Source organism: Pogona vitticeps, chromosome 2, assembly GCF_051106095.1.
Source record: "Pogona vitticeps strain Pit_001003342236 chromosome 2, PviZW2.1, whole genome shotgun sequence".
NCBI lineage: Eukaryota > Metazoa > Chordata > Lepidosauria > Squamata > Agamidae > Pogona > Pogona vitticeps.
Genome location: NC_135784.1, coordinates 247770465 through 247794427, shown reverse-complemented (window position 1 = coordinate 247794427; position 23963 = coordinate 247770465). Strand labels below are relative to the sequence as shown.

At 40.1% G+C, this 23963-nt stretch overlaps 2 protein-coding genes across 2 annotated transcripts in view; one reads left to right on the top strand and one right to left on the bottom strand.

The window, feature by feature from the left end:
- The window catches only part of HINT1 (histidine triad nucleotide binding protein 1), a 6665-nt gene extending 866 nt beyond the window's left edge, over positions 1-5799 (bottom strand). Inside the window, exons 1-2 of the mRNA XM_020797536.3 lie at positions 5620-5799; positions 2939-3043 (exon numbers count right to left, since the gene is read on the bottom strand). Of these exons, the coding sequence (XP_020653195.3) occupies positions 2939-3043; positions 5620-5730 (216 nt within the window). The 5' untranslated portion in view covers positions 5731-5799. The remainder of the gene's footprint in view (positions 1-2938; positions 3044-5619) is intronic.
- Positions 5800-7032: 1233 nt separating this feature from the next.
- LYRM7 (LYR motif containing 7) lies at positions 7033-18737 on the top strand. Its single transcript, XM_020797537.3, has 5 exons — positions 7033-7256; positions 9334-9406; positions 11864-11934; positions 14898-14979; positions 17801-18737. The coding sequence occupies exons 1-5, from the start codon at positions 7239-7241 to the stop codon at positions 17869-17871; spliced, it is 315 nt and encodes a 104-aa protein (XP_020653196.3). The 5' UTR covers positions 7033-7238; the 3' UTR covers positions 17872-18737.
- Positions 18738-23963: the final 5226 nt, after the last annotated feature.

Genomic DNA, 23963 nt, shown 5'->3' with positions numbered 1-23963 from the left:
TCCTTTCCATTTTATGTTCAGAAAATTGATAAAAACTGAATTATTCAAAACTGCCTTTCTGTATGAATTTTAGATTTTGCAGCTGCTATATTGCCATATTATCTGAATGGGTTGTTATGTGGGATTCCGTGGGGTTTTAAGATTAACTTGTAAACCACCTAGAGAAGTGCTGGCACTGAGCTAGTATAGAAATCAAATACAGTAAATAAAGAAATCTTGTTTTGTCTCATCCTTGAATGCATGGATGAGAAACCACAACATATGTCTCACCAGCAAGGGTGATAATGAATTTCTTGGTGCTCTTGATGAGTTTTTGCACTGGCAAGAAGAATGTTTTGCACAAATTGCCCTAGATTTGCACAAAATTCAAGAAAACAAGGATGCCTGCTGCTTTAAAGAATCTGAGGCACTGCAATCGGTGTATTTCTTAACAATTAGCCATTCCGCCTGCACTTACTGTGTTTACACAGAGCTCTACCTCTTGCTATCAGCTGGAGGCAAGGAATCATGGAGTCTTAAAATTCCTTATCAAGATGTCAAAACAACCCAAACTAAAAACAATATTTTAAAATTATTGTTTCCACCTCTATAATTTTAAGGCCTCTCAGCTACATTGCCTGCTCGAGAAACACCTGAATCACTCCACTCCTGACTCATAAGAGTGAAGAAGAAGCTATATTTACATTTATAGCCAGTGGTGCATATTTCACCTGACACAATGTTCAGTATGTGAATACAAGGATTCATGAATGCTGTATACCAACCCAATAATAGTCTAAGCCATTACTGTGCATTCAAAAGTAATGTTACATCAATTAATGATTTAAATCATATTCTTTTCTCTTAGCTTCTAATACTGAATGATCAATGGCTAAAATCCTCAACACAAAAGGCATGAAATGTTCATGTCTATGCAAATTTCTTTACTTGAGCAATTCAATCCTATTTGCATTTATGCCACCAGAATTCAGCAAGAGGATCTGGGGCAGTTTCCGTCCTCCCCTTGCATGCTTATTGCCACCATGTGGCCTGAAGATTTTTACATGTTATTGCTAGTGGGGTTTTAATGTGAAGTTCTTTTTCGATCCTGTGCTGATTCTGGATATTTATAATGGAGAGCTGGGAAACTTACTTTCTGAAAGCAATCAGGTATGCTTATAGTTTCAAAGGTTCCACAATAGTTTTTTTCCCCTTCATAATTTTTAAAACTAATTCTTTGCTTTCTTATTTTAAAAAAAGCTTTGTTAAACACTTGCGAACTCTATGATTCATGACCCATCTTTCCAGGCATGCACAGATTTACTGTATTGTAATTCCAAATAAAAGTATTCAATAACAATATTCAATTCTCAGAAGGCAGAGGGGGAAAATGGTTTATTTTGCATAAGAGCAACAACCATTTCACATCAGTTTATCACAGCATGGCTGCTTATAGGCTGATGTATCCTCCTCTTATATTTAGGAAAAAAGATTTTACATATTAAATCTGAGGATCAAATAAACATGAAATTAAGGTATCTCCTAGCATATTTGTCACTTCAATTATTGGCAATATCATAGTTCTGGGAGTCACTGTGGTGAATATTACTGTGACTTACATAACACAGATTAGTGCACCCTTCAAAATGAGTTTAAGGTGATCAGAATGTTTCAAGTGACATCCCAGGTTAATTTCCAGTCTTGAAGTGATCCCAGGAACAAATGCAAGCAGATTTAATAATTGAATTATAAGCTTTTCTAGACCTAAATGAACAACAGCAAAAACAAAGGAGTGATATCACAAGGGGACTGCAATTCCCAGACGCCTTCATCACCAGCTGTGCTGCCCAAGGTTTTTGGGAGTTGAAGTCCAAGAACATCTGAGCTACCCAAAATTGAAAAGTACTGGACTAGATGTTACAGAATTATCTGCAATATGAAGGCAGTGGGTTGGATTCAAGAATGTCTATCCACCAGTGGAAGAACATCTGTTCGTCTATTTATTTTTATTTATTTAATTTATATCCCACCCATCTAGATCAAAGTCTACTCTGGCCGGCTAGTTAAATCCTGAGCACAGATAATCTTACAGATAATCTGAGAAGCCACATGCTAGAACCTACCACAAACAGAAACAAAAGTGAGTGGAATCACCTTTGCCTACCCGCTAAATACAGTTCAGCATTAAGAATAGTCCCTCAGACAGAGACTACCGGTCGAAATTCTATTAGCTATGCCAGAAGAAGTACAATATTAGACACCCACCTGACAGATATCCTTTGATTCGCATTCCTGCATTGAGCACAGGGTTTGGAATGGATGGCCTTATAGGCACCTTCCAACTTCATTATTCTATGATTCTGTATCACATATTGCAGCAGCAAATTGTGGCTAATTAACAAGTTGCTGGTTGCACTCCTTGTGGCAAACCAACTCACATGTGTGGCACATGGTGAGAGACACAAGCAGTGACTTCTTAACTAGTGGCAATTCAATGCTGAAATTTACCCCATACACTGATATATCTAACCATTGACATTCTGGCCATTATGATAAGACTGGATTTCACAGCCTGGCTAATAAGTTCAGATACAATTCCCACATACCTGAACATGAAGCCAGTATATCACTACACTCCAGTAACGCTTGGTCTGTGTGCTAAAAATAACTGGGTCTCTGTCTACGACAACTCTGCAGCTCAAACTAGGTCATTAAGGTACTTGATCCACTTGGTCGTCAGTCCCCCAGCAGGGTGGAGGTGGGGACTTCTGGTTTTATTCTCACACATCACACAAAAGCCCCTCAAAAGACTGGGACATATTTCAGACAGGCCACAGGATATAATAAGGATCCATCTGGAAAACCTATAGAGAAGCTGTGTAACTGCAGAACTGGCTGTGTCTTTATTGAAAAACTGAGCAGCACATAAAAGAATTAAACACCCTTTTGCAATACTTACAGCTTCATCAGAATCTTGCGCTTGGGACAACTGAGCAATTTGCTTCTTAGGGACCACTAGGAAATGGGTTGGAGCTTGAGGAGAAATGTCATGGAAAGCAAGGCACTGAGGAGAGGAAAAGCCATTGTTGTTAGTAAACTGTTCTTTTAAAAAATAAAAGGTACAGCGGTTGAAATAAACTTATTAGTCCCAACTACAATAAACCCATACAGTAAGCCAACACTTATGTAAATCCCAGTGATATAATGGGTCTATTCCAGTGGGGACGTCCCGCACAACTGGATTCAAGCTCCCCAAAACTGCATTTCCCCCCCCCCTTAGTAAAAACGTTTTCATGACAAAACCTCTGTATAAAAGAGGAATGGATAACCTGCAGCTTTCCACATAGCACCAAACGACAACTCATATAAGCTCTGGCCAGCAGAGCCAACCCACTTCCAACCATGGTGGGAGCTGTAATCTAATAAATAGGGGGAGGATTTCTATGACATGCCATGTTTTTTTTCCTGCAACCTATGTTTTAGCTTATGGATGGGTTTCAACATGTTTCTGAATAATCTGGTGAGAAAGGCCAGATTACTCATAAACGCGCTTGAATTTGCTTACGGCTTCAAATGTAGGATGCAGAGAAAATGGAAAATGTCAGAGAAATCCTCCTCCAACTAACAACATTTGTAGTTTAATATCCCTGGTATAATAGCTTCCCTGGAGTTCACTGTGTGTGAAGTTTCTTCATAGGACAACACTGCTTTTTGAAATAGGAATGTCAATTTATATACTGTAATGCAAAGCTTTGTTATAGAATATGCCAAGGATGGGCAAAAGGCAGCTTGCAGGTCACATGTAGTTTCCCAAGGGCTTTTCTGAAGAGCTGCCAGAACCTACAACCAGAGTCCTGTCAATTTGTTTTGTCCAAAAAATGTCACTTTTTGCTCCTACAAGATTCCAAATGTGGGTTTAGAGCCACAACCAGAACTAGTCTTCCTCTTCTGATCCCCCTCTCATACACTTTTCTAGCATTTGTGGTAGCCAACAATGGATCCAGGGGAAAGAGAATAATGGCCCCTGGTCTACTCAAACTTGCCATCCATCTAGATTCATATGCCATTGTAAATTGGGGGTGGGTAGGTGGGAATCAAAGGCATTTTAAATTTAACAGACGTTCTTGAAAAATAACCTGGCATTAAATGCTATCACTTCTGCAAAAAGACTTAAAAACTAACATAAAAATGAATAAGCCCCAATTAATTGAATGAGGCTGAATTACAGTCACATAAAAATTACACAGTTATTTCTACTGGCAAGCTGGGTAGAGGATTTGGCATATGTTGTTAAGAAAGCTCTTGGAACCCAAAAGAAGATTCAAACTTTGCTCAGAACAGACTTCGCAACTGCCATCTCTTGTGCTCCAAAAATACTATAGGCTACCTTGGAATCCAGTTTCTAATTTTTGCAAAGTGACTTGGTATTAAAGTGAGGAAGAGGAGAAGACCACAAATAAATAATCTGCATTCTGTAACTTCAGTTCTAAAACAGAAAAATCTTTTCCATCTACCACTGAAAGCAAATCTCTTAAAATACAAGAGGTCATTACATAATACAAATACAGTACAGAACTAGGTGATATCTCTATAGCCCACCCAAAAAATAATAAATCATGCAATCTACTAGCTTTTGTGGATCAAGGCCCACTTCATCAGGCCTGCACCAGCAACTTGTCATTAGTGCAGAGAATTTAGAGTCCCAAAAGTTGATGGCAGATGGATTTTGGCTGGTGAATTTCTTAGATGCAAGCAAGGAAAGATGCAGATTCCACTAGAGGTGTGGTTTTAAAGTTACAGCTTAGGAAACTGTGGATAGGTTATCACATCCTAGCTCTTCAAACAATGAAGCTCTGGCATTACAGGTATACCTTCCTGCATGGGAATATTTAAGGAATACTCCAGTTCAATGTTCTACAATAACATAACACAGTCTTCTATCTGGCCATTGCCTGACAGACTATGCGTTTCGGAAGAGCTGCAGCTGTATGATACTATTACAAGGGAAACCCCTTTTTCATCAACATGGGTCAGTAACTTCTTCCACTTCTTAGGGAATATTGCTACTAATACTATACTTGCAGTTTCTATCTTTCCATGCACTCACTACTTGGAAAAACAACATAAACACTGATAAAATTAATTGGGAACATTCCAACACTCATTCACATTCTCAGATCAAAATCAAATTCTCACTCCTCAATTTGGTTGGTTCTGGGCAAATAACACACACCAGTTAACCAAACAAAAGGAAACACCTTCTTTGGCTTTCAAAACGCTTCACCTAAGCCTCTAGGAAGAGTCCGTACTCCCCAGAAAACCTACAGTTGGAAAAACCTATGAAGGCGAATCAGCAATTCTTCACGGTCGCTAAAGAGAGCCTCCATGGTCCAAGGCACTGTACCTTCCAATAATTAAGTATCAGGAAGGGGCGATGCCTGCACCAGTCTGCTTTTGGCCTCCCACGACGGTGGCTGGAACTTGGAAAAGTTTTATCTATTGAACCTTGTGGGTGAAATTATTTAAAACGAGAAAGGCTGCACTGGAACCAAGCGGTCTTTCTGCCTCGTCCACCATGGACCTTAGGAGGGTCAAACGCACGCGCCTCGGGGGGAGTTCCCTCTCCCCGGGCTTCCCCACCTGCTCGTCCTCGAAGATGATCTTGGCGGGGATCTCTTTGCGGATGATCTTCCCGAAGATGGTGTCTCCGCCCGGCTGGGCCACCTGAGCTTTGCTGATCTCGTCCGCCATCTCTGCCCGAGGAGACCAGCCGGCGCCTCCAAAGCCCACCAAGCCCGGCCCTCGACCATCCCAGCCCCGCCCCCTTTCCCGTTCGACCAATAGCGAGCTTTAAACGGTTAGCGAGGGACTCGCGTGGCCTGTCAGCGCGCCCTAGCCAGGCAAAGGCCCGTCTTATTGGTGCTTTCTGGGATCCGTCATTCCCCGCGCACGTTTTCTTTTTTTCTCCCCTTTTCTAAAAGAGGGTCCGTCAGGCCTATCCTGTTAATTCAACATAATAAAGTCGAAATTGACCGGGGGGTGGGTGGCTTGGCAGCCGAAAAGTGAGACGGGAGGAGATGTTAAAGGGCAAAGCGTTACGGCAAAATCCTGCCGTGTTATTCCTCACCACCTGCACGTCATAACGCCGTATCTTGCCTTAATTATTGCTGACTGTAGTCTACCCTGCGTTATGCAAGCGATCAGCTCTTATCGCTTTAACCTTTTCCCATTCCAAGAGCGAGCCGAATTCCTTTGCCTCCCTTTCGTTCTTTCTGGACGGCAGTTTTGCGCACTATGTAACGGGGACTGCGGCGACGAGCACGGGGGTGCGGGGGGGGGCGTCTTCTCTCTTCTGCCCTGCACAAAATGTCCTTCTCCACCCGGGAATGACCGTCGAGTGAGCGGCATTAGAGTGTAGGTCTGGGGGAACCCCAGAACTGTGCTGCTTCATCAGGCTAGAGGCCCACCTCGTCCCGCATCGCTTTCTCCACGCCAGTCCCAAGCCGACTCGGGCGAACCCTTCATCCTTGTTTCCCCCTTCACTCGTACTCAGAAGTGGACTTGCTTAGCAGGGATACCACAGCCATCTTCCGATCTGATGGGAGACAGAACACCGTTGTTTTCTATCGTTCCACAAGGAGACGCCCCAAACTAGGGGATTAGCAGGTTCAATAAAGCAGATTCGGAGTAAACGTTAGCGAAAAGCTTCCTCCTGTTAAGAAGAGGGCTGTTCCGCAGGGGAACGGACTACCTCTGCAAATGCCGGACTGTCTTTTGTTGGGGGCTTTTAATCGAAGGTTGGAAGGCAATCTGATCGGGAGGCTTTTTAAGCTGGCGGTCCAGCTTTGGAAACAAGTTGAAATAGATGACCATTGGGGGTCACTTCCTCCTTTACAGTTCCGTAACTTTTCTCTGCTGGAGACGCGGTAGAGCCGTTGTGAGTGACACTGAAAAATCTTATCCGCACGTGTTTCAGCCGCAGGAAGACAGATTGCGGTGTTGACCCGCGCCTGCAAACTCAGATCACACGAAGCCGACCCTCGGACGTGATTCTATATGGTGTATCTCTATGGGACGGAAGTTGTACCACTGTGACCTTTAGGAGGCGGGAAAGGAAGGCCGGCGCTGATTGGTTGTTCTTCTCGAAGAGGAGATTTTCCATTGGTCCCTGCAGAGCGGGAGGTCAAGAGCAGTGGGCGTGGCCCGGTCTCTTCCTCAAGGCCTGTGGGCCGCGCTTGTTTCGGAAGGAGAGCCCGAGGATGACGGGGAACCGGGAGGTGAGCGTCGCGGTCCGGGGCGCCGCTGCGGGGGAGAGGAGAGAGGCGGCGCAAAGAACGGCGGCGGGGCCTGGTGCTTGGAGGGGGTGGTAGGAATAGCAATTACTTTTTTACTAGTACTCTATAGTATAATACAATACGGTGCAATATAATATAGTAGTACTGTATGTTACTCTTAGTTCTGGCTAGTATGGATTCTTGAATCTCCCCACCTTGTATGTTCAAGGTGTCGGGATTCTGGCAATGCTAGTCAGAAAAAATTCATTATTCCAAGAAGCAGTAAGTGCCTTCAGTGGAACTTATTCCCAAGGAAATTCCTGTAGAGTTGTGTCTAAGGATTCTTGTTGTCAGTTACTCTAGACAATGACATTGGAAATAATCTGGGCAAAGTCACTGGGAATTTAATCACACAATCTTCTGGACCCAGAATTAAGTTCTGTGGTGTTAAGTAGTGCTTACTTCTAGGGAAGCATAAAGCTCTAAGCTAGTATGGGAGTTCTGTGCGGAAGTCTATGCAGGGATAAGCCCTGCTGAAGGGCATATAACATGCACATGATTAGGTCATACATAGGTATACTGTATTTAAAGTCTAGCTTCCCTGAAATAGTTGATAGGTTGCTGTTGAAGTGAGTGTACTGTGTGATTTGGGGCTTATGGTACATGTCATTACTGTTACTTAATTTTTTATTGTGCAAAAAAATCACATCAAGGGTGAGAAATATAGCACGTGGTTCAGAAGGATACAAAAGCAAGATATTGAACTGAGAAATTCAGCAGTAAAAATATATGAAAGAGTTTAGGAGAAGATGACCAGATATGTATCCATACAAACATCTGCATGCCACATACTGAGATACTGATAGATTTATGCATTTCTCAGTGCATTGAATAATGAGGGGTGCTAAGGATTTATCCTTCCAGTGCTTGTAATTGAAAGAACATTGAGAATTCATTTCCACTGATCAGAAAGAGAATTGATTAGAACTGGAAGAGTCCAATATAAATAGAACCTAAGTTCTTGTGTGTATTGCTATTTAAAATTCATAGATGAAGTGGTTATAGAAGTTGCAGTTAATACATAATATATAAGAAAGTGTATATTCTGATGTCTCTTCTCTTAGAGGATATAAAATGGCATGACAGTGTGTTTACTATCATGCCATTTTATCTTTTAGAACAGTGGGCCCCAACCTTTTTGAAACCAGGGACTGGTTTAGTTGGAGACCATTCTCCCAAAGACCAGGGGAGGAGGTAGCATTTCTCCATCTATGTGGATGGGGTGCGCAGGTAGGGTAGTGAGTGCAGGCAGGGGGCAGGCAGTGTCTGGGTGGGAGGGGAGGGCAGGTCCATGCGTGTGAGAGGCAGGTGTCTGTCCCTGCGGGAGCAGGGGTGTGCATGCGTGCATGTGGGTGGGTGGGAGTGCGTGCATGCGCATGTTCCTTTGGCCCTCGAAAATCTAGCTGAGTGTCCCAGTCCTATCAAGGCCATGGACCGGTACCTGTCCACAGCCCGGCAGTTGGGGACCCCTGTTTTAAAACACACATGACTGTTCTATGGAACCTAAGGATTTCTTGCAGTCTGTGGCCACTTGTATCCAATAAATGGTGGCCTTTATGCACAACAATCCTGTTGTTGATGTGTGTCATTTGTAACCAGTTTGAATAGGCTAGTGCCTTGAAGATTTTCTCATATGTCATAAATTGTTTGCATTGCCGTGTCTAGTGCTGGCCAGTTTTAGGTAGGAATTCCTCTTTATACAAAAAATAAAACACACAGCCTGTCATAGTTGCTAAGGATCTGTGTTGCTAAACAGCCCACATTTAGTGTTCTAGTCTTACTTTATTAAAGATTGGCTGGAATCTTTCGGCAGTATTGTGCATTTGAAAAACCTTGTTTTATTATTTATTTTATTTATATCCTGCCTATCTGGTCAATTACGACCAGTCTAGGCAGCTTTTGATAGCTCATATTTCCTCTTTGGAAAAAGATGCATTATGCTGGGTTTTGTAAAATGCAAGTGGAATAAAAATGATAGTACTAATGATAACATAAAACTAATATTTTCTTGTATACCCAGATCTTGAAACTTTTCAGATCTTTGCATAGGACAAGGCAAGAAGTTTTCAAAAATGACTTAAGAACCTTGGAAGGTAAAAAAAAAGCATATTGTTTTCTGGGTAAAGTAATGTTGTATGCTTGCCATCATCTTGAAGATTAATATAATTTTTGTGATGTGGGCTTTACTGCAATAAGCAGCAATTGCCTATTTAGAAGTGTTTTCCCTGGTGATTTTATAGCATCTTGCCAAACTGATGAGCTGTCTTCCAAAAAACAGAAGCCCACAGTAATTATTAGTCTACTGCCTCCCCCTTGCTAGCCTTCTATGGAATGGCTATTCTGTGTTGAAGAGGGAGGTTTACTGGTCCTCCTTGCCTGCATGCAGTTGCACCTTTTAAGAAAGTGCAGATGTGCAAAGGAAACAGAGAAGCAAATCCCAAGTTAAATATGAAGGAAAATAATAACTTGCTACACTATTCAGGAAAAATCTTAAGACACAATATATAAACTAAGGTTCCTTATAGAAAAGGCTTTTACTGTATAGTTGTGCTGCCTTATTCATAGATCTTTACAGTAGGAGATTCCAGGTATATCTTTTATTTGTTTCCCTTTCATGTTTTCCTGCCACTTCTCTCTCTTTCTTCTTGCTAGGAAACCTAATTTAAAAACAGGACAAAATAGATACACAATTTCTTTTCACTGGAAGTGCTAAGTCTTCCTTCTGGAAGTACCCAATCATTGATCTCGCTGGAAACATTAGAGTACTGTATAATGAAGCTCAAAATGTGACATGCCAGAAATATTAATGTTATGGTCAAACTACATGTTTTAAAGTTGCTGTTTGAGGGTGATTTAAAATTAGCAGATTGGTTGTATTTCAAACTGTGTTCATTTCTTCCATTTAACTAAATGCCTGTGGTACAGGATTATAAAACCATTACAACAGGTGCCACTGTTATTTTTTGGACAAGAGAGGAAAGGGATACAATGAGGTCCTTTTACACAGTCCAGAAATAAGGCAAAGTGAAACCTTTATTAGAATCCTGCAGGACTTGAAAGGTAGCACCTGTTTGGGAGATTTTAGTGGTCTAATAAAGGTGATACCTACCTTTGTTTCTGGATTCTCTCTGTCTCCTATAACTGAAGACACACTTCTTTGTTATATTGTGGGAGGTTTGTACAATAGAATCATAGATAAGATTAAAAGGTGGTTTCTTTTCAGTAACCTTGCCTCTGTGCAGGATAGTAATGAATATTTACTAGTTTAGCACCTTCTTACTTAATTTTTATGACAGTGATGTGGTTACTTAAGTACAGGGAGAGCATTACTTCTGAGTGGAGCTAAGGAACAAGCTAACTTCTAACAAAGAATTCTGAGTCCCTTCGTAAAGTTAGAAAGCATCTGTATTAACACCTGGAGCATAATTTTGACATAGTATCTAATGACATACCATGAGGCAGTGTTCTGTGGTGTGGAGCTGGGTTCCTCTGAAATCTGAGTATCTTGTCGATGCTTTGCAGATCTTTATTTAAGTGCTGCTTGAAAGCTGCGTCATATTTTAGCATATTACTTTATATTCATGTGATGCCTAACACTTAATACAAACTTTTATTGTTTCAGCTATCAGCTCAGGCGGCCAGCTCATTCTTCCCTTCTGCTTTGGTAGAACAGCAACCTATCACACGCTTTCTCATGCTGACAACTCCAGTTTTCCCTGAACATGCTTCCTGTCTGTTTCTCTCTTGTGCGGAGCCCCTTTCAAACACATGCATTTTGCCTCCCTCTCTCTTCTGTCCTTCTCTTTCCATACTGAAACATATGCTGTTTAAGGCAATAGGTGGCCATGGAGAGAAGGGGAGGGGTTTGCTTGCCCTCCTCAGGATCTTAAATTGATTTCTGTTTTAGTATACACAGATGTGTGCACTGTGTTTTAATGGTGTGCATTATACATCTGAATTACACCAACATACCACTGGAACTTTCTCTTCTCCCTCTGGAATGGGCTACCTCAAAAGATGGTGGATTCCTTCATTGGAAATTTCGAAACGACAGTTGGAGGCCATGTGTTAGGGATGCTTTAGTTGTGGATTTCCTTCATCAGTGGGGCATATGGGTCCCTTGGGACCCTTCCAGTTCTGTGATTCTATATATAAAACTTCTACATAGCTTTTATATTTTACTTATTTCACATGCCACACAAATCTTTAGTTGCATAGATTGAGTTAGGTTGTAGAAACTGATGCTAGACCTGAAACTTGTAAATTGCAAAGAGCAGCATTTGAGTTTGTAGATATGAATTGGAATGTTCTACATTGTAATGTTATTGGGGAAAGCACAGTTCTCCTAATTTTTATAAAGTCATCTCAGGATAGGTAAAAATATTTCTCTCCATATAAATAAGAGGTTGTGATACACATGTCTGTTTTTCTGTTTGTTACCAAGTAAAATGTAATGGCTTTGTATTCTCTTTGCTATGTTTGCCTTACCTACTAAGGACAAAATAATTAGACAAATTAATCTTTCTGCCCTTTTCCTCTCCTTTATTCAGCTGCAAGACTTAAGATAAATGAAGAATTCAAAAAGAACAAAGAAGAAACTTCTTCTGGAAGAATAGCTGAGGTACTTTCATAGTAATCTCTTCCTGCTGCCAAGGGCAGGTCTGTGCTGCAAGCTTAAGCTGGTTTAATTCATAACAGATCCTTTCTCACCCTTCCCCCAAAGATGTGTGGGAATTGGGAAGAATTCTGAAACCTATTGTAAAACTGGAGTTCCTATAGCCCCACACAAGAGGAAAGTCATAGCAAATAATCCAACCAAAACCATATGTTGACTCTCCAACATTGGTATGCTCTTAACATGTATTGGAAACCTTATATCTAGAAATCGTAGCCAGAGAAAAAAGTTTTCTGCTATGTTTACCTTGTTTTCCTTGTAAGAGGAATACATTCCATAAAAATAAAAAAGATGGGATAGGTATAGCCAGCAACTTAGGAAGTCTGTGGTCTTGAAATATGGCTGAGAAATTATTTATATATTTAGAAGAGTCCTTGTGTTCTGTTATGATGTGCCATCAAGTAGCTTAACATAAGAAGAGCCCTGCTGGATCAGGCCAAGGGCCCATCTAGTCCAGCTTCCTGTATCTCACAGTGGCCCCACCAGATGCCTCTGGGAGCACATGAGACAACTTGATACCGGTCTCCTTGATACCTCCCCCACATCTGGTATTTGGAGGTACCTTCCTTTTAAGACTGGAGATTATACATCCCCATCATGGCTTCTAATCTGCAGTGGGCTTATCCTCCAGGAATCTGTCCAACCCCCTTTTTAAAGGCATCTAGACCAGATGCCATCACCACATCCTGTGGCAAGGAATTCCTTGGTGGCAACTCTGTTAGTGTTCTCGAGGTATATGAGGTGTTCAAGGAGTCATTTACCATTGCCCCAACCAAAGGGTTTCTACTGCTGAGCAGAAATTTGAACCCAGGATTCCTGAGTCTTGATCTAACATTCTATCTACTGCACTATGCCATATCTGTAGGCTCTGTTTGCCAGAGATTATTTGTTCATTTAAAGTACTTGCATAACCCTTGAGATTATGTTTCTAAGCACTTTGCATAAAAAGCATATGTAGTACAGTGGAGACCCTGTGTAAAACAAGGAATTATTAAAAATAGAAAATCTCTTGTTTCTTTTGGGGAATGGGGAAAGCTCTCCTTGTGGCAGACCAATTGTGAGACAAGCATTTTCAGCCATCTAGGGAGGGGATATAGTAGTCTCTTAAACTCTTGTCCTGCTCGGTCAATCATTGATGTCAATATATGCTTCTGTTGAAGCAAAGGATAGGTGAAAATTAAATCACAGTTTAGTCTCTTCTTATGTTAATGGAGTGGCATGTCTAAAATAAAGCATCCCTTCTGTTCAGGCCTATATTGGCACATGGCCTATTGCCATTGTCTTTTGCTACCTGAGCAGAACAAGGACTGAGCCTTCTTGTTTTCTGTTCCCTTGCAGAAAATCTTCTCCTTTCTTTGACTTCTTTCCTCACAATTGATGCCATTCATAAATGTATGCCAGTTGTGTGGGTTAAGAAAAAAAAGTCTAAAGCAGAATGGCATTTCTCGAGGACATGTTAAGGGGAATACTATAAAGCTAAATCTGCCTTTGCAGTAATGTTCCTATAAAACAAGGACAAGTATTGTCAGATACATACAATATTATATTCTTCAGTGAACACATCTTTGGTGGATATTGGCTTGCAAAAGCTGCCCTGGCACAGTAGGAAGAAAGCTCACTTTATTTTGTAGCTTCTTCTCATCTTTGGGTAGTGTATCTATTCCATTTATGCACTGATGTTTGTGAATGTTAAAAATGCATTTTTAAAGTAAGCTATGGTTCTTGTCCATATAGATGTATATTTTTAAAGATTGGGAACTAGTGATCAGAGATTATGAGTTTTTGTAAGGATCATGAATCAGGTTTATCAATATAAGGGTGGGTAAAATGCACTTTGCTAATTACATATATCCCTAAGTCCTAAATGTAGCCCCCAGTACCCCTACCCTCCCTTCCTCCTTAATTTTTCTTTTAAATTGTCTCTAATATCATCTGAGGCCATTTTGCTCTCTTCAGGGGCTGTTGCCCACAGAATTATTATTTTTTTCAAAATATGATCAATAGAAGTTGAAAGGGATGTTTTTCTGTTGTTTTTAGAAGCCATTTTCAAGGGAAACTACTATGGGAAGGTAGAGAGAGAGAGAGAGCAGGTGTAGCTGTAACCACCTACACTACCTCAAGATTCAGAGGTGGGCATGTGTGGCCCTCAGACCTTTGGAGTTACATGTGCTCACCCCACCCTGAATTTCATCTAACCCCTTAGATTAGAAGTAAAACATCTACTAGATATGTATGATTCTCTTGAACTATAATTAGTAGACTCCTCTGAACATGTACCAGAGCTGAGAAGGTTTACTTTTTTTAGTCTGCAGCTTGATAACTGCACTCAGCATAATGTGATGGTGTGTGGCTTATATTTTGGTTAGGAGGTGAGATATGAACTAGTTAACATTTTTCTCATATTCAGGTAACTTGGTAAAAATTCTCACCACGTGGTCTCTAAAAAGGCATTGTTTATGTTAATTAAAATAGTAATTATTTGCGTACAAAAAATACATCTCAAGGTCATTACAGAAAAAGGAAGAGAAAATGAACTGCAGTAAAAGTATACTATCATTTTGACAATTCCAAAACGTTAAGAAGGGATTAATCGGGGCGGGGGGAGTACATTCCGTCTGCTCTGGAATAAACAGTGGTTTCTGTTGCCAACAATTTTCTCCCAAGACCTGTGTGAATATCTCTTTTACAGGTCTGGGCAATATTCTATCCTTGAACTATGTGGTCTAAATGTAGTCATTTCACTGCAGTAATTAATTTGCATTGAAAGCTTCAAGGATGACAGGGGGTATGGAAGTGCAAGATAGCTAGTAATTTCCTGTACTGAACAGACACAAAGAACACCTTCAAGAATAATCCTGCTGCATTCAATAAATGCTGCAATGCTCTCTCTGTGTGTGTTTTCTGTGCAGCTTATAAAAATAGGTTCAGATGTAGAAGCTATACTCAGGACATCTGTCGTTCAAGGTGTTCGTGTGAACCCTGACAGAATGTGTAAGTAAAGAATTGCACCTTTAGAAAATAATAAATGTTAATGTACCATTTTAAAAAATTAAGCCATTTTACAAATTTATCATATTATTTCTTCTTCATCATCATCATCATCATCATCATCATCATCATCTTCTTCTTCTTGTTGTTGTTGTTGTTATTATTATTATTATTATTATTATTATTATTATTATTATTATTATTATTATTATTATTATTATTATTTATTTCTTCTTCTGTTCAGGACCAGGTAGCAGAGACCTTAGTAGCTGAAATGTCATCTCATTTCATATTAAAAATACCTGTTATGCTGAAGTGGGCAGACTTTAGTTTATGAAGTCTACTTTTGTTTTTCACTGGAGCTCCAAGTAGAGCTGATTGCAAAATAGTGTCCCAGGAGAAATTTGCAGGACTGGGTTGTCTGATCCACATGCTCAAATAAAATACAGTATTTGGAGCTTATGAATATATATTTTCCATACACTTTTCCCTCAGCTTTATTGATTTCCTTCCTAAATCAGGAAGAAGGGATTTTGTTACCATTGTAAAATATAAACCAGTATGTTATTGGGATTTTACTCTATTGTAAGTGAAATCACATAAATTGTACCAGCAAATTTTAACTAATTAATAAGGTGCTGGCTGTATGCCGGTCATGCAGGCAGACTCATGACTGGTATCTGCTATTCATAGCTGCAACTTAAGCAGTTCCACCTACTCCCTAGTAAAGCTCCATAGGATTTTGGCCATTGACTTTTTGCCACTAGAAGGCAGAAACCCTGGCTGACCTGCAGGTTACATGGATATAAATCAGAATCTACTGGTCTATATTTTGTACTCTGCTGGATCATCTTTCCAGCTGGTCACAGCTCCTTCTGAATAAAATTTGAAATTTCAAGTAGAAATTGGGAAAGAAGCCAGTGTAATTTTTGAATGTGCTTATAAAACTTTCACACAGTTTTACCAAATATGTCCATCCTTTTATTTTCTGTATCTGTCTCTTATTTCCTCTTTCTTCTTTTTTTAAAAAAGGGGGTGAGGTTGTTTAATTATTTTTACAGGGGAAGTGGGGATGGGAGCCTGATATAATCCATCTTGATATGTGTATCATTCTCCATATGAACACCAAGGTAGAGTGGCATTCATCATAAGCCCTTTTCAGATGTCATGGCTGAAACCATGGGTGGTTGGATGTGTGGTGAGGGCAGGATGTGCACACAAGCCCCAGACTTGCTGACCCCTTGGTGGAGTGGGGTATAAGTTTTATACGCATCCCTGCATCCTCCCCACCCATTTATCCTTCCATGATTTCAGACATGCCTCTGAACATTCTTAAAATGTTCCTGTAATTAGGAGTCCTGTTCTGTTAAGGTTCTCAGTCATGGGAGCACTGCAAGCATGTTCAGTGGAAGACACTAACAGGCTCCTTTGTGTCCCCTTTGTGTTAAATGTTGCTGATTTCAGCGTGGGGTGGGGATTACCTGCATTGTCACATTTTTACCACCTATTTAGCCATGCATGGTTTCAGTTACGCTGCCTGCATAGGGCTGTAAAATTGGTGGGGCATTGGAAGGTGCAAGTGAGACTATTTCTTCATAGTCTTGTTTCTCTCTGACTGTCAGCAAGTCTCCAGGAACTCAGTCAGAGTAGTTTCTTATTTACTGCTCCCTGCCAATTGGCAATTCAGAGAAGTGAAGTTGTGAATATCAGTAGACAAAGTATTTGTTTTAAATAGAGCTCCACTGGCTGGGGGATTTTGAGTTTTGTAGTCTAGAGAAGGTACTTTTCGAAGCTGTGCTTCTACTGTTCTGATATGGGCATGTCTCCTGTTATCTTGAGCATGACTCAGATTTTTGGACCCTTTGATTTGTACATGCAGCCCCCCACCAGGCATTAGATTAGTGCCAGTACAGAGAGTGTGTATGCTGAGATTTCAGCCTTTGTGGCTAGACTATTTAAGCTAATCTGACAGTCCTAACAAGCACGGTTCTCGAGTGGGTGCTTAAGACTGCCGTAGGGTCAGAACTTTGAAGGGACTAGCTCTGATAAGAAATTCCACCCTCAAACAGAAATGTGGCTAGCTGCTGCTTGCTTCTCTCCTTCCTTCCCTCCATCCCACCTCTCCCTTTATAAATGAAAATCTATGCGGAAAGTAACACAATAAAACTCCATGGAGAAAGCAGCACACACTTGTAAATTGTCCTGTGTTAAAATTTGTTTACCTTTGTCTCAAAAGTGTAAATAGCAGGGTTTATCAACATTGCCAGAGTCAATTAGCTAATTACAGTGGATGTTTCTAAAGCAGGTGTGGACAAAGCATCACCAGGAGCCACATGTGGTCCCTTGGGGCCCAGTGAGGCCAAGCGTCACCAGCCCATTTGACCCTACCCCCAAATTGGAAAAAAAAAAAAAAAGAATGGTCCCTTGCCCTTGGATGCTTCTTGCCCCTGTTCAACACAAACAGGCTCCTATGTATTTTCCAGTCAAAGACATTATGTCCTGTCTTTCTCTCCTTAGTAAAATTTTTGTGAGTAAGAAGAAATGCAGGAGGGCTACATACAGAAGATAACATTGTCTGGACCCATCATAACATTTAGTGATTAAAGCAGGTTGATTATATACTTAAAAGACTCACCTAGAAGCACCCGTTATTGTCTCAAAGGCATGAAGGAAATTGACTGGTCCTTTCCAGTGGTGAGGAAGTGCAATGTGTTGAGGTGGTTTAGCTTTTTGACATCAAGGTGACGGATATTTTTCTAGTCCAGCAAACTTTCTTCAATTCACTTCATGTGAACTATTAACAAGTAATTTTCTTCTCTTCCAGTACTGATACTAAGAAAAGGCCTGCAGCTAAACGATCTGTCTTTCACTGATTCTCCAACAAAGAAGTCATGAACTGAAAGAAGTAAACATCCATGTTAATTACTACTTCTGCCCGTGTGGCTTCTTTCCTTGCACAATTCATTTTTTGCAATAGCACTTTGAAGTCTATTAAACTATTTTTAAAGATAATTTGTGCTACGAGTTAAGACAGAAATTACCGATCCTTGTTGGTGTATGCATGAAATTCATCCAGTTTTGTTTTCTGTTTTAGGAACCCATATTCTGAATGAGTCAAAACACTTTTCAGGTCCTTCTGTAACAGTAAAGTGCTTATTTGGGGGGGGGGATTAGATTTTATATACTTAAAGCCTATAGTGTTTTCCTCCTTTGTGCTTCCCCTGAAAGCCAAAGTGCCAGTCTCTTGTCAACCTTTATTTCAGAATTTAAAATGTCGAAATAGATTGTTTATTTAATTATTTTAAAGCATAATTTGGCCTAAATTTTTGCAAGTGACATAAAAATCCAAATACATTATCATAAACTTCAGGTTTTCTCTTTAACTACACTATCTGGTACACTAAAAGACCTACAAAGCAAGGTTTATAAAAATTATTTTAAGCTTTTAAACTTGAGGAGATGAATGTTGGTAATTGTCATAACTGTGTAAAAATGCAACCATGGATTTTTATTCAGATATCAGTCCTGCTGAATTCAATGGATTTGCACCAAGGTAAGGGCTTAATGTAGCCCAAATAAATTTTGGTCACTTAGTAATGCCACTTGAGCAATTAATCAGGCTGAATGGGGAAATGATTAGAAAGAAAACTGCTGAATGATAGGAAAGATACTTGTCTTTAAGCTGAAGGGTGAGAATCCTGACCTAGTGCACATGTTTCTAATTCAAGTATGCATTAAAGGGATACATTCTGTGTCTCCTAGTTTTGTTGAACAGTGTGATTGGATTAATATAGTTTGATATCAGGATGGGCCACTAACCTGCTTATTCTTTCATCAGAGAAACGTCTTTTTCTGTCCAAGAAAAGGTAAAATTGTCACTTAAAACACAACTGAGAAAAATTCAGGCTTGTGGAATACAGTATATTTTGATTTTGATTGGAGCCCTAAGATGCACAAAACGTATCCAATAGAGCTCACTTAAAGGCAAAGCTAATTAACTAATGTAACCTCCCAACCCACATCTGAATATAAAAGTACACAAAACTAGCAGTCCTAAAGTTGAAAGATTCTAACTGTAGAACTGGATGAGAGAAAGCAAATAACTAATGTTTATGTTAATACAAGTTCGGCCATGACAGGGATTTGTTTATCTTTACTTGCAGCTATATTTGCAGATCTTAAAATACAAGGACCAGGAAAGTCTCAAACATCCACTGCAAATCTTGAAATCATCTAGGAGATCTCAGTCTTTGTTCTGCCTTGGCTTTATAACTTTTTGTAATCTGTAACATTAGGCCTGAGCTGGTGAAATTCTCCATATCAAGGTCCATGGTCAGACATCTGTTAAGTTCATTTGGGTTTACTCCCATGTAAATGAGTATAGGATTGCAGCCTAAATTTATTGCATCCTCTCACAATTTTTTTCTATTTAATACTTTAAATTATCTGAATGCAAAGATGGCTGGACATAACTTGTTTGAGAAATCTAAAAATTTTGTCAGCAGATGGCGCTTTTCTGAATGTATACTAAGGCAGCAAACTTTGAAATTGTTCAGAGCTGCATATCATACATATGTTATATTCAGCAGTTAGATGCCTTTAATTCTAAGGGAGAGTGTAAAAATATTTTAATAACAACTATAACTTAGTATTTCACTGTTTGCAGAAGCTTATTCCTAAGTAAATCTGCATAAGTTCTTTTTATTCCATTCATCTATTCTTTTTCAAAGAGAGAAAGCCCCCCCTCCAAAATAGCCATCCCTTTCTCTAAGTTTCTAATAAAATTTGAAGTTTATCTTTTAATAATAACTGCCTTATATGCATTTTATCCTGTGTATAATTGAGTGGAAGGTTATACTTATGAAACTGTGATTGGCAGATTAATAGAACAGTCTTTTGTATCTTTACTCAGAAGTAAGTTCCATTGGGCTTAATGAAATTGTACTCCCAAATAAGTATGTACAGGATTGTGGCATCTTTTAAAGCAGGCAGTCACCTGGCATGTGGCCACCAGTACTAAATGCCAGTCAAGATTGAGGGCAGCTGAAGATTTAGCCTTCACTTCCTTCAGCAGTCTTGAAGGGGTACCAGTTTACCTCAGGATCCATAAGGTCCTGAGCATAAGTCTGTTTATATGTTTTGTGCCCATGTACAGTTTCTGGACCACCTGCAGACAATGGATAGAGCTTTCAAGGTAAAAGAAAAAAAAAGGCTGCATCCATGTTTCGTTCCTGCCTTTGACTTGCCTCTGGAAACTGTTGGATTGGTGTCAACCTTATGAAGTCTAAGTGCAATGGTTTGCAGTGTGCACCATATTAGATCTATACATCATCTCATTTAATTTCTAGTACTGGCAGTTCCTTACATTTCCTCTGTAAAAGGGGGAAAATATTGACACTGGAAAACTAAAAATAAGGCCAGCCAACCTTTGCAGGAAGAGCAGTCCTTCCCTTTCCCTGCATGATGCAACTCTTTCCAAAAGATCTCCAAGTGCTTGGTATAAAAACACTTTGTTCTGTTGTTATGAATGAGAAAATGCATAGTCATGAATGCAGTTACATAATTGCTTAACCTCTGTTACTGGCTATGATTCCAGTGCACTGGAAACTCCTCCTATACAAACTCCCATTGAAAAGAATATGATACGTGCACATCTGTTACTGTGTTGAGTCCTATTCATTGCAGTGGGATTGCTAGTGTTCTTTGTACATGTGTAGCTGCCGCCTTCCTCAACCTAGGTACTATCCACCACTGGTCATTAGGGAGTGGTAGGATTCCATGGTAGTTGAGATACCTATACATTTCTAGTAAATAAGTTAATCAGTAAATAATAAGCTAGTAATGAACAATAGTTTAAATTTTGAATTAATTCATGTTTTCAAAGTAGCATTAGATTCAGCATTAGATTGTGTGTAGTTTCATTTCTCCCTGCTCCCTGTATCCTGGACTTCAGAAAGGTATCCTACAAAAGCAGAAATCTGCTGGAATTGGTCTAGGCTAGCCATCACTGTCTGCTTCCTAATGTTGAACATAGGAAGTTACTATACACTTGAGTCAGACTAGTCATCCATGTAACTAAGTACTGTGTGCACAGACTGGCAGATGCTACATATTTAGATTTTCAGTCAAAAGTCTCAAACATAGTTGGAAATGGGAAGGATTGAACCCGGGGCTGTCTCTGCATGGAAAACATAAACTTTTTCTCTGAGTTACAGCACATTCTACACTCCAGGGAAACCGCGAGCACTAGCATTCTGCTGCATAAACATGCTGCAGGGTGGGGTGTGTTACATGGATCTTCTCTGTATCATCTATCCCATGTCATGCTTGTTTTCTACCACTGATATAAAACTGGTCATGTGAAAACATCAGGAAGATTTCCAGCTCAAAGTATTGCACCACGAGTGATTAGAAGAAGGATAAGCAAACAACAGTAGATCTCCAGCAGCAAACAGCCACCTACTGAGTGCCAGTTTAAGCCCTTGTGTATTCTGAAAAGCTCCTGAGATCCGTGCTGCAGCTCATTCCTCTTGCGTTCCCTTCTGGTTGATCTGTCAGCATCCATTTTCTAAGTGTTTCTTTACATGTACGTTGTTTTCTTTATTTTTATTGTCCTTAAGTCATAGAAAAATGCACATGGAGAGGAGAATAAAACCCACCCTGTAGCTAAGAAAACAAAAAAGTCAAAGAATAAAACATCCGAAGCAATAAACCCCAGACTCTCATATAAATAAACTTTAAGAAAAGATGGCTAAATGTCCAGGAAGTATCTGTATGTAGTTGCTATCTACATGCTGCATACGTTAATGCTGGAACAGTTGTTAACATCCTCAATCCATTGATTAATGGAGCTTGGGCATTGATCCTTCTAATGTTGCGATAAGCAATGTTTAGCCACCATACAAGCACAGAGAATCCATTTTGTTGTCTGTATATTTCCAAAAATAGGTAAGTGGCATAACGAAATATACACATCTAAAACACTCAGACATGCTCCAGTACAAAGTTAATACAAAATATGTCCTAACCTACCCTGAACATTGCTATTTCATATGTTACAGATGCACAAAATCTATTTGCCAAAAATGGGCAGACTTCAATCGTGTGTTTTCAAAGCGAAATCAACTTGGAAAGAGCAATGTTTAAAGCTGCAATCCTGTACCCAGTTATCTGGACATTGGCCCCACTGAAATCAATTGGATTTACATTTTAGAGAAATGATTACACTATGAATGTACTGATCTATTATGAAAATAGACTTCCTAATAAGGATAGAAAATAGCCTTAAGAAGCTGACTTACTGTAGTGACGTTATATGCCTTCTCTTACATACTGTTCATCTACAAAATGAATTGATGGGTGAGAGGCATAGATTCCCTGTAACAGGAGCAGTTGGAAAATCTGAATATTAAAAGTAGGATGTTCTGAATTCTAGACTGCACTTTGAAAAAGGGGGAAAAACAAACAAATTTAATACGATAACACTGCAGGGTTTGATCACTTGAGCTTTGTTTATGTGGACATGTTGCATGATTCATGTTGCCTAGTTTGAGTCTCATTATGCAAGATGGAGCCTAAGGTCAATTCCTGTGGGTCTGGTCTGGTGCATGACATTCAATGAGCAGGAGGGGAAGGAGGAGTCGCCCAGCATTCCCTGTGCCAGAGATTGAGAGAAAAAGAAAAATCTTTTAGACTGTGACTACTTGCACTGTTTCAGACGTTTACCTCTATGTTGCTTCCAACATCTCAGTGACTATCTGATTGGAAACAGCAACTAAGTTATGTCTTGAGCAAAAAAAAAACACATGGAGAAGGAAAAGAGAGTACTGTATTGTTCTGCAGCTGGAAAGCATCCCTCACCCCCCCATGCTTCACTTACAGTGGCATAAATGGTCTGAAGTATTTAGTTGCAGTATCTAATCTTCTGTCCTGTTCTTCTTTAAAACAACCCTTTGAGATGTCAGTCTTGATCTTGGAAATGCAAAGAAAATGCTGATGTGCTTCTCAAGCCAGGGCTGTGATTCCATCCAAGTGTGTCTCAGTCTCCTGTCAGGAAGATAAGGTACATAGTGAGCCTCTGAAGCCGCTGCTTCAAAACAGGCAGTTGACCAAAGAAAACAAAGCTGTGGCACTCACACTAATGTGAAACAAATGAGGACATGAATAAGGATGAGAACATTGACATTCAGAGAGCAGGAAAACAAAACAAAACCAAAGGACACAAAATAAAGCATTGTCATCATGCTGCTGCTTTATTTTCACTGGCTGGCAGTCCCTTCCCCTTCCCACATGCCAATACTGCATAATGTGGATAATTCTATGACAGCTTAGCCATAAAACCCTCCACATTTCCTATTGGGTCTCTCTGGTGGAAGATTAGCTTCTTGTGTTTTCTTAACTGGGTTTCCCTTTGCTTGCAACAACAGGTCTGGTTACAGCGGTCTAACCAGACATAACAGATGACTCAGAGCCCCTAAAAGAGCTATGAGTACCAAAATGTGGTCCGGGGCACATAAATGTGTCCCAAGAGGGTTGAAGTGCAAATCGTTCTGGCTGCAACAGGCAATCTATGTGCCATAAAACTGGAAGGCCTTGTGTGGCATTGATTTGTCCCCCAAATTGCCAGTATATAGGTGGCAGCAGCAACCGTCCCCCAAGGGATGCCATAGGATGAAAAAACATAGGATTCCTCAATGCTGAAAGTTTTGAGGAAATTCTAGAACAGGGCATCGTCTCCGATCGGTATAGCCAATAATGAGGGATTATAGGAATTACCATCCAAATAGAAACCAAAAGGTTGCAGTTGCCAACCACTGTTCCAGAAATGCCACTACTGTTCAGAAAGCATGGTAGAAATGAATGGCTTTCTAGGCTGAGGTACTGATACCTACCGTAGTATCAACACTATTTTGTGTTCCTTTTTCATGGCTGCTCTAGCAATATTTGCTAATTGTTGAACCAGCTCCTTTCCTTAATTGAAAGCAGCA

Bases quoted from the DNA above. Each gene is read 5' to 3' on its own strand.
- LYRM7 (XM_020797537.3), top strand. The intron at 9,407-11,863 runs GTAAAAAAAAAG...TCCTTTATTCAG, and splicing joins TGACTTAAGAACCTTGGAAG to CTGCAAGACTTAAGATAAAT. The intron at 14,980-17,800 runs GTAAGTAAAGAA...CTTCTCTTCCAG, and splicing joins TGTGAACCCTGACAGAATGT to TACTGATACTAAGAAAAGGC.